The sequence below is a fragment of the Chaetodon trifascialis genome, chromosome 5 (assembly GCF_039877785.1).
Source record: "Chaetodon trifascialis isolate fChaTrf1 chromosome 5, fChaTrf1.hap1, whole genome shotgun sequence".
Lineage (NCBI taxonomy): Eukaryota > Metazoa > Chordata > Actinopteri > Chaetodontiformes > Chaetodontidae > Chaetodon > Chaetodon trifascialis.
This window is the reverse complement of record NC_092060.1, coordinates 25093194-25112345: the sequence shown is the minus strand read 5'-3', so window position 1 is coordinate 25112345 and position 19152 is coordinate 25093194. Positions and strand designations below refer to the sequence as shown.

The following is a 19152-nucleotide window of genomic DNA, read 5'->3' as shown; positions in this document are numbered from 1 at the left end:
AGTGTGAATGGTGTGTGTATGTGCCCTGCGATTGGCTGGCGACCGGTCCAGGGTGTACCCTGCCTCTCACCCGTTGACAGCCGAGATAGGCTCCGCCCCCCCCACCCCCCCGCGACCCCGAAAGGGATAAGCGGCATAGAAAATGGATGGATGGATGGATGACATTTTCTTATTCAGCCTGCCTTACATGTACTACAGTACAATTCTGCCCTCAGTCTTTTCCTGTGGTATTTTAACACAATCAGAATTTGGTATTTACATGAGACATTTTGAATTTATTTTTCTAGCAGGTAAGCTTTGATTGATTGAAGGTGTGCTTATGTATAACTCCAACAATAAACAACAGGAATGAATAAAAAAAAAAATCCTTTAGATGATCAAGGTACCAAAATAACTAACAGAAAAGAGCAGAGAGCCTCTGTCTATTCAACAACTTTTTTGCACAAATGCACTTCTTCTCAATGATCAAGGTTTACTGCACAGTTGCACCTCTAGGGGGAGGCCCGGTACAGTGGATGTCAACACTGTATGAATGCAGGGCCAGCAGTAATTGTGGAGTGGTTAATTGTTTGAGCCAGTTAACTCAATTACTCCAGTCACGTATGCTGTTTATAGCTGCCACGAGCCAGTTTTAACCAGTGCTGACACATGCCACTTTATTGACTCAGGTGAATCCAGAAAGTGGAATCACTGATATGCTGAGGGGCTCACGGCAGGTATGCAATTGAAGTGTTTGTAATTACTGCAACATAAGATCCACTGAATCCAGTTTGATTTGCAGGCAAGCACATGGCTTACTGATTCAAACAGCTGAACAGACTAGATATCTGGAAGTGATAATCACCCTCTAGCCTTTCTAAATATTGCTGCTTGTAAATCTGCCACATAGCCCCCAAAATGGCTTTGCAGGTTCAGCACCAAAAAAGGATTAAGCGTGTGCGATACCAAGATGTCACAGCTGAGACAAAAAAATAACACCACAGGCATGTGTCACATTTTTTGCACTCTTTGTTCAACGTTAAGTTTTTCAGCAACAATTGTTTTTGACATTGATACAGTGCAAATGCACAATAGCACAACAGACACCATTAAGGATACATACTATTTTTTAAAGTCAATACAGCAGATTTTAACAATTTGCATGTTTGATTTTTTTCTTTTGCTAAACATAAATGTTTGTCCTCCATTTAAGCCTTCAGTGTCCAACATACAAGTTTTCTTCACTGGTAGGGACCCTTTAACACAGAGTAGCATTTGGAAATCAATGGCAAGTCATTTTCCAAGTGTGGTCGGCAACTTCTGTAAGGTCATGTCAAGTGGTGAAGCAGGGCACTGTCAGCATCTGTTTCCCATCATGCCCAGGAGCAGTGTGATCATCTGAGTCAGACAGTCCAATCAGCATCATTCATACTTTTTATCAACTATGCAGCCATACTAGATGAATTTTAGCCATACTGTAAACCGGTGCTGATGTTAAACATGTCTACTTTGTCTTGATATGCATATTATATTAAGGAAGAGATAACCTAAGACCTGAGAAAATATCGCATTTTGCAATGTAAGACACAGAAGATACAGTGCCGTTCACCCCATCAGTTCACATCAACCGCCAACACTCAGCAGCTTCACACTCACCAGTTTCTCAAACTTTTTCATTGACAGATCAAAACAAAACAACGAACACTGACAACAGACGGACAAAAACATACTCAGATGGCTTAAGTTAATGCTGACTCCATCCATCTTCATATGTACAGATTAATATTCTTTTTTAATATCAAGTAAACATATGTTTGTGGCAGATGTATTTGTTTCAATCTGGTGAAATTGTCCTTTTGTTATATTGTAGGTTTTAAAAATTATTCTTGGTGAATTCAAAAAGGGGCTTTTAAACTTCAGGCGGACAGCTAATGATGGCTTCTGATCATGGCGGTGCTGCTTCCTCAGCATCCCTCAATGGAGACTTCACCTCCACTGAGGCATTTTAGATCTGCACATTAATAAACACACTCAAGCACAAACACCAGCCATCCTCTTGACCCTCCCACCCCGACCCCATCCCATCCTCTCTCCCCCAGTCACCATGCCACCTCTCCATCAATCCATCTTTCATTCCAACAACCCTTTTCCAACCCTAACAGATCTCTCAAGTCACTGGTCCCTGCTCTCCATTTCCAACTCCCTTTTTCTTTGTTACCTCCCTTCTTCCCACACTTATGGCATGTGTTTACTCCCTCTTCTTGGTGACAGCCGTGGCCGATGATTTGGACTTGCCGAAGTAGGCCTCAATGAAGAACTGGACAAAGAGCACAAAGTAGCTGAGGTACATGAGGGAGGACCACACAATGTTCTGCATGTGGGATGGACACTCCTGGCCCTGCTGCATCCACGAGTACACCAAGTAGTTGACCACACAGCCCATCAGCATTTGGGTGATCTGGGTCAGTGTGATGAACATGGCGAACTTGCGCGACAGCTTGAAGCCGGCTGCCCGCAAGGCGTAGTAAGAGTACATGACGGCATGGACCAAGTAGTTCATGGTCATGAACCATCCGCCACCGGCCACCATGTCTTTGTAGGAGTACCAGGAGTACAGCAGCACGGTGATGTGGTGGTACCAGTGGAGGAAGATGAGCTTCTGTTTCCTCAGGACAATGAAGAGGGTGTCACCTGCGGGGGGGGGGGGGGGGGGGGGGGGGGTGTCAAGAGACATGAACGGGAGGAAATATTATTACATTGGCTTATTTTAAATCACTGGCTGTTTTTCAAGTTGACCGCAAATATGGAGAAAATATTGGCTAAATGAACTGTGAAAACCTCAAAGCTGCAATCAGAAACACAAGTGACAGCAACAGCTGTATTCATTGCATTACACATAATAATGCTAACATTTACAAGTGTTTAACAACAAAACAGTACAGTTATTGTAAATGCAAACAAAAGAAATCAAGTCATATTCAGAAAAGAAGTTTGTCTTCCCTTACGTTTATCTTCAGTTTTTATAAAAAATATCATAGGCTAATGTACAGCAGCATCCTATGAGTATGTGTTTAGTCTAACATTGTGTTACACTACAGCTGACAACAGTTAAAATGAATAGATTACTGAAACACTGTAGTTGCAACACGCCTTTGCTGTTTGGCAGTATTAAGTCTTAGCTGCAACATCTGGAAAAAGCACCAGCTTCATGCACGACATCTCAACAATGAGTCCAGAACCTGAATGAATGAGAATCTTCACAGACAACAAGTCCAGAACAAAACCTTACTTGGTGGCCTGTTAGTCTATATGAGACATGCCATACAAGGGTCTTGACTTACCCAGCTCTGGTGCTTTACTAAGTACAAAGGCATATGCCCAGAACTTGCTGACAGGCCCGTTGTAAAAGCTCTGGTCACAGACTGACTGTTTAAGCCCTTTCGTCATCAGGATGTATGTCATGTAACTCCCAGTACGGATGGCACCAAATATGCTACAAGGACAGAGAGACAAAACAGATGTAAGAAATCATGGGAATGGGAAAATGTGTGGTTGGTTCATTCCTGCGGATAATACAGGAAGTCCATGTGTGTCTGTATCAGCTGCAGCTTTGTCAATGCGTTAAAATATGCAGCACTTTTTTCCCTCTGGTACAGATCACCTTTTTATCTAGACACCTCACGTAGTCTAATGTGAATTAATCTACATTTGTAGTTTTTTTAAACCATCCTCCCCAAATTTAATGTTACACAATATCTACTCTACTGTACTATTATCTGCAAGCATCCATCACTGGTGGTGTCTGATGTGACAGATACACTCTGCATTTTGCATGGCAAAGGCATACTAGACAAACAAGATAACAAATAGATTTTTATAACTGCAAATGAATATATTAATTTATTTGGGTTGGTCTTCATGTTAGAAAATTGGTATCTATTGCTGCCATTAATAATGTTAAGGCTTTCTCACCTGAATACAGCAAGCGTGAGCGACCATAGCACCAGAGGTTTCCTCAGCTCAAACTTCTCCCTCTGTTTCATGACATGGCGGCCCCCGAGGATAAAGGCAGCATAGAGCGCAGAGAAGAGAAAGGACTTCTTCCTGCAACACAAAAAGTAAAGAGATTAGCATGAATCTTTTTGGACTTTGGCCATTACGTACACAGGTTAATGTGCTGGCTGGGTTTAGCCTTTTTCAGCAATGCAATGCTTATTATTCATTCGATCACATAATGCTAACATCAGGCAGCTTATAGCTAGCTGCGTAACAGAAACAGAACATGGCAGAAAAACCTGGCATGTGAACAACAAACGGCAATTAATCAATTACTCGTCACAAACATTTCTTGGCCACATAACTACACACTTCATCACAAAATGATGACATCTAACAGCATGCGCTCTGAGCGAGACTTTTCCTTTATGGACTCTGGTTAAAAGCATTTTGGCAGTGGTTACTAAGGGAGAATTGACTTTCATGCATGTCCTTTCAAACCCAAAAATTCAAGGTTTGAAAAGAAATGTATAAAATCAAGCATCTGCCTCGCTAACTGCTTGTCTTCCACCAGCACAACTATAGTAAGTGCGACATACTGTTTACAGAACACAATAGCTGTACTGACTTCAAAAGCAATGCCTAAAGCAATGATTTGATGATCTGTGTCCAGCTCCAACTGTCGCTAACTGCTTAGCTTTCAGTTTACAGTCACTGCTTCAATTCAGTTCCAACTTCCACCATCCTTTGATGCCCATTTGTCTTAATTGACTTGTCAGAGATCACTGCTGTGCCACATGAAGCGAAGGACTTGTGCTGTAGCACCACCTGGGCCAACATAACATAGAAAAAAGCATTTCCCAGTCCATAGCACAGTCACAAAGTGCAGGTGGTCAGACTTGACAGACTGGATGCTGAGTAGGACCAATAGAAGATTGGGGCATGCTGCCTAAAGCTAGAGCAGCTTGGTCCAAAAACACTGTTTGGTCTGTTGGACAGGGAGCAGAGGAATAGTTTGGAGCAGCATTCGCAAAAAAGTTGGGTAAAATAAACTTAGGAAGGTACCATAAGGCTGTAGATACCAATGTCCAAGACAGTAGACATGCATTAGGGATCTCAGTGACCCGAGGTAGAGATGTGTGTGATTGCAGAAAAGAAGCGCGTGCAATAACACCATCGAAAAAAATCTGCTCTCAGAGGACAGTGCATCAGGAATGAGGCATTCTGGGAGCTCTGGGACCAATAGCCCTGGGAATGGTGAGTTGCATAAAACTAGCCGAAAGAGTCATGTTCCAATTTAATGATGTTGTTCCTGAGCTGCTCTTTAGAGGTGATACAAAGAGGACATGACGTTAAAATGAATCATCAAATTAAAGCCTATTACTCACTGGAAGCCTGAAGTGTGTAGTACTGTATGATACAAAAGTCAAGTTAAACCTCTGGATAGAATCATCTATTCAAGGTCAGTTACCTCTGTAAGATACAGTATGGTAGCACCCTGGCACGCTAGTTAAATGGTCTGTGCTCTACTCACATTACAAACCAAACATTTGTCACAGAGCCATGACAAACAGCAATCCATCCTGTCCTGTTTTGCCGCCTCAGCATACCACAGTGACAACAGCACTTGGTTTTGCTCAGATCAGGTGTGTAGCAAGGTAAGAAAGAGAAAAAGATGTGCAATTCGCTTGGCCACGTGGCTGTGTGATACACGGGGGATGGACAACAACTAACAGGAAAAACTTTTGTTATCATGCAACCAACAGCGCTTTGGTTTTGTTAAGTCTAAATTTATTCAAACTGGAAGGGAACTTTTGAGATCCGAGTTTGTCATTTTTTTCTCCAGCTTTGCTCACTGAAAGGAAAATGCTGCTCAGAGCGAGAGGCTTAAACTACTGCTGTCAGAACAGCAACTAACCGTACAAGTTAATAAAGGACAAAAGTGCAATGACAGAGCAACTTTGTTTCAAATAATGGACCCCATTGTGTGCCTGTATTCAGAGAATGAAAGATGCCACCTTCCTGTTCTTGCAGGAAGCCCACAAACTGATTTAGGCCACCTCCGCAGAAGAAAGGACAAAGCGGTCCAGTCAAAGTCGAAAGGAGCTGCTTTCACAGAATGACAACAGGGTTGGACTGCAGAATGACATCACTGTTTCTCAGCTACACATGAAGGAGGGGAGAACAAAGCAACAGAGAATACGATGGCCTACATACTGTACTGAGGCCGGGAGGAGTGGAGAGGAGCAACAATCTCTGCACTCCCCTTCAGCATACTGCTGTCCAAGCTGGAAGGTCAAAGGTCAGAGTGATATATGGCCCAAGCCATGATTCTGCAGTGAGCAGTAAACATTTTACATCTAATGACATCCTGCATTCATTTCATTTTTTAGAGTAGTGAATCATGTATAATTCAAGCACCGGAACAATAAGATTTTTGATAATAAATTCATCATTTCGAGTAACATTACGTAGCTTGAGATAAGAAATAACAGATTCTCCATCTTACAAATGAAAACTTTATTTCATAAGCAATGACAGTCGCGCAATTCAATACACACAGCAGTTTTGCTGCTACAGCCTTGCTTGGTCTGATACGACCAGTAGCACAGCGAGGCTGACGTTAGCTAATGTGTAAAATGTACAAAGGACATTACTGAGCCAGTTTCACCAGTATAGTGCTGTAAGAAATTTATGAAGTAGAAATTCCAAACATCTGCAGGTCACGGCTTCTTAGACTCAAAGATTTGTTTGCTTTGCCACACTTCACATCATTCTAAACTTAATACTTAGGATTTTTTTCTGGACTGCTGTTCAGATAAAATAAGCAATGCAAAGATACAAATCCGCTGGGCACGTCTGACATTTTACGGGCAAATGACTGAAATTTAAAAAATAATGTATCAATACAAAATAATTGTTCGTTGTAGCCCTATTGTTGAATTACTGTTACTCTGTGCAACAAGACTTAGAAATCAACTTAATGTTGTAATTACATTATTATTTATTCACCCTAAGCTCAACCAATCACAGCTTGACCCACCTTGTTGAGCTTTACCTTAAATGCTTCCTTTATATAACAGAAGCTCTGAACTGAGTGACCTATACCTGCTTATGAAAGGCATTCTAGAACTGCCCAAGACAATTATTTTTTTTAATTATTTTAAAAGCTCATGTACCTACCTTTGATGCAGGAAGTGTAAAAACTCAGCAAACTGACTTGAAATTATTGTGCGATTCAACACAGCAAGTCTCAGCTGCTTCAACATGTAGTTTTTGCATGTAAGACACTGTCAGGACAAAGACTATTGCTATGGAAAACTACCCCAATGATAGAAGCAATGTATTTTACTGTCCAGTCCCTGCACAGAGGTATTTGGGGGACAGTTTTATCATCATCATGTACAAGTAGACTAAGCCAAAGGGTAAGATGCACATTGCCGACTGCAGCATGTTTGGAAGATGGATTACACTGCTGTCAGAAAAAAGGGCAAAGAATCCCAAGAGCATGGTCAAAGCTGACAAGTTGGTGGAGGTGGTGGAGGAGGTTCTGCTGTTGTCTTTGCAAAGGCTCTGAAGTGCCAGCTGCAGCCAAGAAGTGTCTGCAGTCACAGGAATCTATTTGAGACATCAGTGTGAATTCACATCACCCCTTCATGCTCCCTGGTGCCTCTAACAGCTCTATTCCTGACCTGTATTCAGATTTGCCCAGAAATAATACTTCAAACAGGATTTTCCACCACAGGCTGCACAAAATAAAAACCTACATGCAAGTGACGAGCAATTTTTAGACGATCCAAGGGCCAAAGAAACACTCACTGTTTGCAGATAGAGAACGACTGACAATCTGTGAGGAATATTTGATCGACGCCAAGCATTTAACAAAATGTTTCACAGGTGCAGGTGTTCTGCTTTTATAGAACACATTTTCTGTCTTTGTTTTCGAACAAACATGTCAGATCAACTTCAGCGTCCAGACACTGCCCATTTACTTCCTCTTTTACACTTTCTGGTGGATCTTTACTCAAATTACAGCAGCTACTGAAGGAAACTGAAGGCTTTGTTGTTATTTAGTGAAACGACAGCCACAGTCACTCAACAGTATGAGAGGATGGATGTGTACTAGAGAAATATGTAGACATCATTTCTATCATTGGTTTTATTTTCTCCTCTGCTGAGCTGCAGAAGTTTCGACAAGAGAAACACCACTTTCAAAGCCTTGTTTGAACTGATGAATTGACAAATGCCAGGTCAGTAGATCTGAAGCACTTCATTTGGCTTCCAATAATAATTTCCAACTAATAATGACAAAATTGTCAAACAATCTGGCTGAAGCTTCTTAAATGTGAGGAGTATTGTAAACTGAATATATCTGGGTTTTGGACTCGTGGGGGCGAACAAAAGACAACATTTGATGATGCCATCAAGGACTTCAGAAATATTTAGAAATGATACCATATGTACTTGGAAAAATCTGCAACAGGAGCATCATTTTTACTCCCATCATCAGGAGCAAAAGCTGATATGATGATTTCCATCAACAGACAAAGAAACAACAGACTGAAGAAGCCCATGAAATCATATGTCAATAACAGCAATCAGTGAATACAACTGGAAAAAAAAAAACAAAGATAACAGAAAAAAGCAAATTGAAAGTAGCACTTACGGTCCAGGCTGGTGTCTACAATATACAACTTAGGGAGGTGTGGCAAGAGGCTTGACTCTGCTGTTTGTCAAAGTGGGCCGAGGCAGCACAAATGAAAAACTACAACGTCAGAGCTCTTTTGGGGAGGATCAGCATGGAGTAATAACAGAATCAGCAGAGATTTCTTGCTTGCTACAAGGTTGGAAACCAACTGCTTTCCTCCAGCTGAGACTTCTTTCAAATAACACCAAGCAGCAGTGGCTTCATTTGAGAAATATGATAGGTGCTCCAGATCCACCGCATAAATTATACATGTCCAAAGTGTTTACATGGATTGTTTTTAATGTCCATAAAGCTTGAAATGCTTTCTGCTTCTTAAGAGAATTCAGGGTCATAACATAAATCACAAACTGTAACCACTAATTTAAAAGATTGTGATCTATGTCCACAATGAGGACAATATGCAAGAGCTGCTCAGTTAGCTAGGTAAGGAATCTCAGGCATGTCTTTCTCTCATGTGTGATTGTTATCACAGGCTGAGACGCTGTGTGAGACGCTGGGCGTTGGCCCAGATTGCACTGTTGCCAAATCTCGCTGAATATCTCGCTGAGATGTCCAAAAAGAAGGTGTTCATATCTGATAGAGCAAAGAAAATAAAAAGACAAAGCCAACAAACCAAGACTCTGGCACTGCCACTGCAGCCAAACAAAACAGTAAACACCAAATAATGTCAAAATGAGGGTTCCACTCAGGATGCTGTTTTGCACGCTGCAAAGGTTTTGAAAAAGATATCCAGATAACTGCTTTTGAGAAAAGGCATCACATCCCATAAACAACTGTACAGTTAACTAGCAAGTCCAGACATCATATAAAGTATTATAATACTATATCACAATAGAGGTGTGTACTGCATTCTTGTGGATTTAGGTGGTCGTTGCACAGTGCTTGCATATAACCTACTGTTATAGTACAGTACATAATATAATGATGCTGATCCCATAGACCCTCCCCTCCCCCACTGACAGCGTTGTATAAAGCTGCTGGATAACCTGCTGTGGAACTTGGATCTGTATTAGCTTGTCCAGGAGATTTCAACCGTTACGTAATCCTTAGTGTGCAGTCTGAGGATGAGTCTGCTCGCCTGTGCCAGTGAGCTAGTGTCTAACTGTCTCACCAAAGAGTGTGTGTGTGTGTGTGTGTGTGTGTGTGTGTGTGTGTGTGTGTGTGTGTGTCAGTCACATATGTATATGCAACTGTATGCACAATACAGTGTGTGCAGACACTCAGTTCAGTCCAGGGTGTGTAACTCTATTCCCTGGCACTATTGTCTGTATCCACTACAGTGGAAAGGCAAGCAGAGTTACTGTGCCAAAGTGTAGGATGAGCAGCAAGCCACTAAATAAGACCGAGATGAGCTGTAAGTAAGATTTAGCTATTACAGCATAATCTGTCATTCAGGAAGCACCCAGATATAAACCAAGTAGTAACGCACCCACTCGGGCTTCACCTTATATTTGACATTCGCACATTTGCTCAAACGTGGGGGAAATGTTAATATCCAAACTATAATGACCTGTTCAAATTCACAGCGTATAAGCACAACACACAGTTTGAATTCTTCACCTTGTGATCCAGTAGAGGGCGCTCTAAAGAATCCCAATCAGCTTGACGTTTTGCATGCCTTTTTGATTTAGCAGTAAACTACGGTAATGTTTTGTTGGTGGACACTAGCAAGCAAGGCCGTCCTGACTGGCCAATCATGAAACCAAAGCATCTGAGAAGCAGTTCTCCACCATTGGTAAAAAAAGCTGTCTTACTCTGAAATCACAGAAAATCTGCTAGCTTGCCTGCTGGCTGGCCACTTGTGAGGCAGCGGAGGTAAGAAAAGTGTACAATCTCGTCTGCCTGCCCACTGAAAGTCTGGTACAAACTAGATGGAATATTATTCTCATATGTCAATACTTTTATTAAACATAATAATAATAATAATAACATTCGATTCCTGGAAAAATGTGATGTTAGATGGACAATTTACCCATTCAGAAAAGAGAAGAGTACTTTTCATGAGTGATAATTATTTCAGCCTGTTAAGTACTTAAGAACATCTTGAGTCCTGCTTATTTTGAGCAGTGAGGCTAATGGCTTGTAGGAAGATTGCATTGAATAGCACTCAACAGCATAAGCGCAACGTACAGATTTTCACCGAATCAATGCACCTTTATCACATCTCCTTACTTACATCTGTGTTCAACACATCTTTTTCTCTAAAGCTTGCAAAGGCAGTCACTGCTTATCTTTTCACAAGATACAGTGATAGAAGCCAGGACAAGCTGTAAGTACACTTATGGCGCATTTCCATTACACAGTTCCAGCTCTACTCGACTCAGTTCTACTCTACTCTACTTGGTTTGGTTGAGTTTCCATTACAATTGAGTACTTCATAGTACCTCCTCAACGTAGGCGGGGTCGTCATACCACGGCTGCGCGAAACTGCCATGACATCAATTTGTACGCGACGCAAACAGAGCCGACAAACAATGGAGGACATCGAGGCGATGTTGTATTTGCTGCTTGGTTTGTGGCTTTTTGTCACACACAAACCCAGAAAAGTCTGGACCTCGTCGACGGATCACAGTGATATTTTACGAGCAGCCATTTCCCTCGAGTGAGAATAAAGAATTAAGTCAGCGGTTGCTGTTGCCCGGCGTTACAATGGAGGGGGCGGGATTGTTTTTCCGGTGTTGGACGTCGCAGACCCTTGACGACACTCTCTGGCCAATCAGTGGCCGACAGGCTGTTGACGTCACACATATAGTATCGCTTCTAGTAGAGTCGAGTCAAGCCGCGCTAGTGGAAATGTCCATGTTACCTAAATCCAGCAGTGGTTACTCTGCAGAGTTCTGAGCACTGGTGAAGCTATGGACTAATGTTTTGATGAGCAGGTCCATCATGTTTCCATCTTCTGCTCTATAAGCATCAAATAATGGCACACATATACAGGTCAAGCACAATGGAGAGGGGCAGTAATGCAATTATGTACTGCATGCAAGCCATGCCCTTCCACTTGAAAGCTGATGGAGATAATGTGCCAAGACAAGCTGCAAAGCACTGCTACAGCAGAGAAGAACAAGACCAATGTGCACACTGCAGGTTTCAAAATATTTTTAAAAACCAGGCAAAAATGAAAATCCTGGAAATTCTTGAAGAAGATATTTTGGTGTTAGCTGGGGATTGTTGGGAGTCAAATTCCTTCTATGTACACACATACTTGGCCAATTAACTATACAATGAACTGCTCTTTCCTTTCCTTGCATCTAAGCTTTTCCTTGACAGTAGGATGAAATCTGAACATGAAACCAGAGCGCAGCGACACTCCAGGCAGACCTCAATTCCTGAGAAGCCAGCCCACATCTTCATCTCTGGCCTCAACAGTCGTGAGAAGGAGAGCAGCCTCGCAGACATCAAGCCTGGGGTGAACTCTGGGTTAACATGGTCAGAAATCATCAGCATCATCGTGCGTTGTTCCTATTAAAATGGCAGCAGCATGCAGAACCAAGACTTTGTACATTTAACTGTATGACCATCAAGAGGAGCTTCAAGGGTTGCACTCGGGAATAATTATTTCTTTTCTTCATTTAGCAAAATTATAGATGTCATTGTTTGCTTTCATTTGTTTTGTTACATTTGATTTAGCACAAAATAAAAAACTGACACCTGAAAAATAATTTCTTTAATAAGCATCCTGAAATGGCCTCTCATTAACCGCAGCCCCCTCTCCTACATCTTCTGCACTGTAGCTTTGAATTATAGCTTAGTTAGTTGCTTGCCAGTGATGCAGGCATCTGGAAATGTATTATTTCATTGTTTCTACTCAGTGGAAGCCACTGTAAGTCAGCAATTCCTCAGCGATGTGATGACCACTGAAATGATACCCTGATGCCAAATTCAAGACGAGTGTATCGGTCTGATCCATCCAAGAGCAGGGCTCAGGAACTCAGACAACAGGTTGGACTCCTAATAAGTAATATGAGACTCGGAAAGGAAGAGACTTATCTCCTCAACTCATCATAGAAACCTGACCTTCAAGACTACTCAATGAGCTACGATACTTCTGAAACAAAAAGCAACTGATTAGCCATGATAAGCTGGATGTACACCACCATGAGAACAAAGCTCCTGTCCTGGTATATCCCTTATGGAGCCTTCAAAAGTATGAAAAATCTCATTTTGACCAACAGCAGTATTTAAAATGTGATGGTAAAAGGAGTCGAGCTGCTGAATTATATAAACAGACGGAATAAATATTAACAGAGAGAACACAAAACAGACCGCAGCAAAGGTTTCATTGCTCATTCTCACTGCATCATTCTCAGACTCTGCGTCCCTTGTTATCAGTCCAGGGCAAAACCACAAGAGATCCATCAAAAGCGGCGAGAGCCTCAGGGATGCTATCTACCCCAGAGGCTTTTCAGAAACAGAGAACACAGATTCCAAGCAACCTGCATGGTAATGACGAGCGATGACGTCTGTGAGGGTCCAGAGTGAGTCAGCAGGTTAAAGATGTGTGTATACAGCAGGATAAGAGCTCTCTTTTGGACAGTAAGGTCGCACTGCAAAACATGGCAGTCTTAATGCAAAACAGGGCATTTCTAAACCGCAGCAGACTTTACCCTTCACACATCACAATCACATCAAATGCATTACTATAGAGGGAAAAACACAGATCCCAAATGCACTTACACAATGCAAATGCTGTTTGATATAGATAATCCTCAGCAGAACGTTACACAACAGTCTGATATTCGATCATTTTAATGTGATTATTTTCAATGACATTTTTCCAACACGTCACACAGTGAGCAGTTCAACGAATGGCTTTAAATCCTGTTATTTCTCAACATCATTCACTGGCTTGTTAGTGCTATACTGATGACAGCAAGCTGTAAGCAGCTATGCATGAAGCAGACGATAAGGTCTCAGTGTTCATAAAGCAACATGCCAGATGTCAGAACTCTAATAGCCACAACACCGCCACCTCCCCACATCAACAAACTGTTAATGCATCACTAATGTAATTTGAAAGGAAACGACAAGTACACCAGTGTTTATATATTAGAGGTTTAACACCCTTTATTTAGAAAAAATGCTCAAAGTACATATGTAAAACTAGTATTTCATACAAGATGACCCACTTTGGAAATAAAAACGCACCATGCCTGTAACTGTTAATAAATGCATGCAATAAAGTGGAATAGGACAGAAAAAAAATGTGCATGAGCCAAATGCAAATCAGTGTATTTTATACTTTAAGTGAATTTAAGATGCAAAGTTTAAGGAAAATGCAAAGAAGAAGAAGAAAAGGTAACATTTATATTAAGGTACACATATTCATCATTGACTAGCTGCTTTTTAGCTTGCATATTAGCAGCATGTCTTATTCTGCATGATCATATTCTCTCTATTCTCATAAGCTTTCCCTCAATAAATTTCTAATTACTTCTTATTGATAGTGAGCTGAACATGAATTATGATCTTAATAACCTAGAGATAACATTTAATAACCCTGACCCCCAGAATAAGCCATTCATAAGTGCTTTATAATGACTAACAAAACACCAATATGCTACTAATATGCATGCTAATAAGAAACTAGGTAATGGTGAATATGCGTTTCTTAATAGGAAGTCTGACTGCAAAAAAAAAATGTAAAAATAAAACATAGGAGTCATGGACTTCATGCCAAAAGAAAAGTGGGGTGGTGACAGTAAACCAAAAACTACTGGCTGGATTATCTTAATTCTGCAGAATCCCAGGACTCAAGTTCCTGTGATAAGTAAAGCAAACTTTCTCTATCAGGCTAAAATTATCATATCAAGTCGCCGAGCAAGCTATTCCAGCACTATCCACTCTATCTTATCTGTAGCAGGGCGGGTCTTTTCTTGATCAGCCGTACAGTTGAAGGATATGTGTTGAGCAGAGCGTGCAGCTGACACGCCATTGTTCAGATGTACCTGACTTCACTTTGCACTTTGACTCTCAGGTCCCAGGTGCTGTGTGATGCTGCTGACACCTCTAAAATAACAGCAAAGCACTGACGACAGCAGTATCAGATGTAAGTTTTTTTTTCCACCTTTCTAATTCCATATGCAGAAACTGCTGTGATATTTGGTTGGAAATATTATTTTTTACACATTTATTGCAACTGCTGGCTGTGCACTATTTCAAGAGCAACATCAAGTCTGGCAAACTGTGTCACCTCTGCCATGTTGTCTGCGTTGTGGAAATGAATGCATGCACTATATGCATATCTATCTGCGTTGATGGCACATTCATAATGTTTGTTATAGGCGGGAAATGCTCATGTGGTCGTTAAAAACAACATCTAGGTCCATGTCCACTCCTTCCTCTTCCTTTTCCTCATCTTCTTCCAGCTAGCTGTTAATTGTCCTTTCTTCACAATGCTGAACTGTCTGCCGCCAGTCTCAAGGGAACACATCAGATCAGTGTACCAGTCTCCATTCATCCCTGCAAAACAATGACATGTACACACAGTGTATTTACAGTGTCCACAGAAATGTCTGTTCTGAAACACATGCAGCGCTTTAGCTACAGACTGTCTGTGCAGGAAATTCCATTCAAAACATCTTACTTTGCATGCATCACCATTAAAAGTGATGAAAAGTGAGCTGCACTGAAAACAAACACCAACAAACAGCAAAAAAGTTTTTCCTCTTTAGACGGTGACAATAAAACCTTGCTAAGAGCAGCAGTAGTCTGCTGCTTATTTCAGCTAGTGCTAAAATGGATAATCTAGCCGAATCAGCCCCTAAAAACTTGTACTGCTCGACTGAAACAGGAAACTAATCATCGCTGCATCATCACTGGTGCTGAATACAACAGCCTAGTGCCTCTGTATGCTGATTTACTGTAATCACTGCTTGGTCAAGCAAACGCAATCCATGTCCCACTTTTCTGAAACAGCTACAGTAACAAATGCTAAAGTTAGATTTCAGACCTGGTGACATCCAAACTTGAAAATATCACAAATTTGTCTTACCTCTGATGTCTGAATAGCTTCCTTCGTCGTCATTTATCAGCTCAGATCCTCCATCTCTGGTGATAAGCTCTGCCTCCACAGTGATAGATGAATATTTCAAAACCTGAACGTGGGCTTTTAATCTTACACATAAATCCTGCTGCTGACAGCATTTTTCATATCTGGTTAGCACTTTTTTTAAACATCAGATTTCAGGAGGTGTGTCAAGGGAAAATCATTCACTTTCAACACTGAACGCTGCCATTGTTTCAGGCTTGTTGCAACTCTGGCCTCAGCCCAATCAGTGATGTCACAGCAGGCATTTCTCATAAGTGGTGAGAGGTGACCCACCTGCTGTGACATCATCGACTGGGGCGTTAAGTGCAAAGGTAGTTTGGACTGAACTTTGGCCTACTTCTGTGCACATGTGCGGTGTTTACAAAGTGATGGGCTGGAGCCAGCACACGGGAGTGTATCAATTACTGTAGCACTATCAATAAAACAATTTATTCACTCACACTCATTCACAAAATACGCTGCCAGTTATTACAAAACACTGTTTGCGGCGGCTTAAATGAGCTGAAAATGTGGGTGTGTGCCGCTTTCATCATATTCTTATTCTTTTTTTAAATTAACTGTTAAATCTTTACACCCAAACCTCGTGCTAAGTGGCCCCTTCTCAGCCAAAATCTAACTGAAGTGTACTTGGCTCAGTTGACATTAATTTCAGACCCTTGTGCAGCTTTGCTGAAGGGGCATTACCTCAGGTTAATTTAAATAAATAAATAAATAAATAAATGAATGAATGAATGAATGAATGAATAAAGGTGTGGTGTGCATATCTGGGATTAATGTCACTGCATGTGGAAAAGGCACTGCAGTTGGTTTTCAACAAAACTGTTCAACAACAGCTTCAGATTTCTTCTATTTTGCATGGCGATTAGCTTCAAACTAGTTTATTCTCATCTTTTTTTGTAAGTCGTAAAAACATGTCAGGCTTAGTCAGATGCTCCCTTAACGAATGTAATAAACAACCTATCAAATCCCATTTTCTGCACTTGTTGTCTCTACCAGCCATGTGCACTGGCCCAGTCTGACATCCTCCACTACAGGAGCAGCAGAGAGAAGTCAGCACAGATCAGCTGCGATGTGATTGGCTAATGCTCTGTCAGCAGACATCAGAAGATGAACGTTATTGGCTGGTTGTCAGTACCAGGGTAAGGACAGCTCCTACACACTGCTCCCATGCTGTCTCTGCCTCACACACTCTCACACACACGTTCCATTTCAAGGAATACAAACAAGACTGCCTTCAAGAGCTCTACTCAATCCAAATTTGTGTTAAAAATAATTTGCTAAATGTGACTTTTTTCCTACTGGCAGCTCAGACAGAAGCCAGACGAATGCCTCCCGCTCACCGTGTGCTGCTTTTTCACAAACCCAGTGCCACTGAATGCTTAATGAAGCCTATGCTAACTTTACGCGTGACTCATTTTGTTTTGCTTAGAACCATTTCTTGCTCAACCTGGCGTGGACCTGAACGGTATTGACCCTTCAGTGAGTTCACACAGCGGGTAGCTGCACTGGACCTGCACAGGGCTTATTCATAGGAGATGTATCAATGCACACAATCATGCATACAGCAATGTTTGCTTAACACCAGCAGCAGTGAAACAGTGAAATATCAGAGTCGGGTGATGTCGTGGTTTGCGTAAAGCCTTGCAGACACAGCCCTGGGCAAACAATGGCAGTTCTTCAATTAGTTTTCAGTTAGAGTTGCTCCAAGGTGGCTTCATGAAATATGTTACTCAGCTACTCAGCTAGAGCTAGTTTAGTAATCAATCAGTTAAAAGTCAATGAAAAAACTCCATGAGCTTTAGACTGAAAATCAGACTCTGATGACTGATTGATTCATGGTTTCAGTCATTTTCTAAGCAAAAACACCAAACACTTTCTGATTCCAGCATCTCTTATGTTTGGATTTACTACTTCCTGTTTCCTATCGTTGCAGAAAATGAAAAATCTTTGGGTTTGGGGTTGCTGGTTGGACTAAACTAAGATGTTTGAAGGCATGTTCATATTCTTCCTGATAGGCTACTTTGATGCCTAATGTTAAATGATAATGGAAAGATGAATCAATGATGAAAACAACTGTTAATTTGGAGAGTACTGTTTTGAATGAACTGACAGTAACATGCAGTATTTTCCCCTTACCTTCTCCTGTACTACACAATATCTGCAGTCTGTCAAAAAGCCTGTATTACAGCCTACTTTTCCTAAAATAACAGTAAGACCATCTCTTCAGAGGCAGACTGAGGGGCTGTAGTTCACCAGCCCGGGGCCAGGCTCGGTTCAGTATGCTACTGGGCCAATCACTGTCTCAACGGGTGAGGCAGCTGTAGCCATGGATGACCTTTACAGCAGTATCGCGGTAACTGACGCCGGGAGAAGAAATCACAGGAAATCAAGGACAAATCCGACGAGTGGAGAGATGGATAATACACCAGCGGGGTGTCAGGGTGAAGTGTGGCGGCGCATCGCTTTCACACGCGGCCTGCGTCAATTTGCTCGTTTTAAGAGGCACGAGCGGCAATGTGCGGATGTTGACAGACAGGCTGATATAACAGAATACTGCGAGGTTTAATCCCGGCGAGAGAGGCTGATACATGTGCGCCTTTGCAGCCTCCCGTTCACATTCGACACGTACACACCGCGCGGAATGCGCGTTTACCGGGATTAAAATCGAGTCGCTACCGTTACATCGCCATGGAGCCTTACCAGTTCTCCTGCATCCATCGGATGGCTTCGTCCTCGTTGAACTGTCTCTCGAATTCGTACTCTTGCAGAGCTAGCACCGACATGCTCTCTGTGTTTCTGTTTGCGCTGATGAAACAAGACGATACTCGGCCGTAGTGTTTTTATTTAGGCTGTTTCCTCGCGACCCTTGACTCGCATCGCTCGCGCTGCTGTCAGTACCTCGCGGTTGTGCGCGAGCAGCTCGGCAGTGGCGGCACCTTCCTCTTCTGCCGGCTGACTGAGCCTACGCCCTCTCCCTCAGGAAGGTGAGCTCCGGGTCCTAACGCCGCCAGGTTCATTCTCCTCTGCCGTTATTCTGAATTCAGTCCAAATTGATTCAGCTTTAACTCAATTTAAATTTTAAGAAAAGAATAAAAACTATTAAATGATTTGCCTCACAATTAAATAAATCTAACTCACAACTGTGTGATTTATGTGTTTTCTCTACTATGTGATTGACGTTTTCACATCTTGATATTACACCCATGCAATATCTGTGCAATACTACATATTTGTTTCTACGTACTGAGCCTACATTTAGATATTTCTCCAACTGTGTTACAGATGTTTTATCTACTGTGAAATAGTGCAAAACACTGTACTTCATTATCCGTATTTTACCATGTGCAATTATAAAAAATATAGATAGATAGATAGATAGATAGATAGATAGATAGATAGATAGATAGATAGATAGATA

General features: G+C 41.7%; 1 protein-coding gene across 1 annotated transcript; it reads right to left on the bottom strand.

Moving 5' to 3' along the window:
* Positions 1-986: 986 nt before the first annotated feature.
* elovl6 (ELOVL fatty acid elongase 6) lies at positions 987-18692 on the bottom strand. Its single transcript, XM_070963250.1, has 4 exons — positions 18435-18692; positions 3952-4083; positions 3321-3472; positions 987-2670 (listed from the first exon to the last, which is right to left on the bottom strand). The coding sequence occupies exons 1-4, from the start codon at positions 18515-18517 to the stop codon at positions 2228-2230; spliced, it is 810 nt and encodes a 269-aa protein (XP_070819351.1). The 5' UTR covers positions 18518-18692; the 3' UTR covers positions 987-2227.
* Positions 18693-19152: the final 460 nt, after the last annotated feature.

Excerpts from the sequence above, each read along its gene's own strand:
- elovl6 (XM_070963250.1), bottom strand. The coding sequence starts at position 18,517 with ATGTCGGTGCTAGCTCTGCAAGAGTACGAATTCGAGAGACAGTTCAAC. Across the intron at positions 3,473-3,951 it reads CTCACGCTTGCTGTATTCAG|CATATTTGGTGCCATCCGTA; the intron begins GTGAGAAAGCCT and ends CTGTCCTTGTAG. Across the intron at positions 2,671-3,320 it reads TAGTAAAGCACCAGAGCTGG|GTGACACCCTCTTCATTGTC; the intron begins GTAAGTCAAGAC and ends CCCCCCCCGCAG.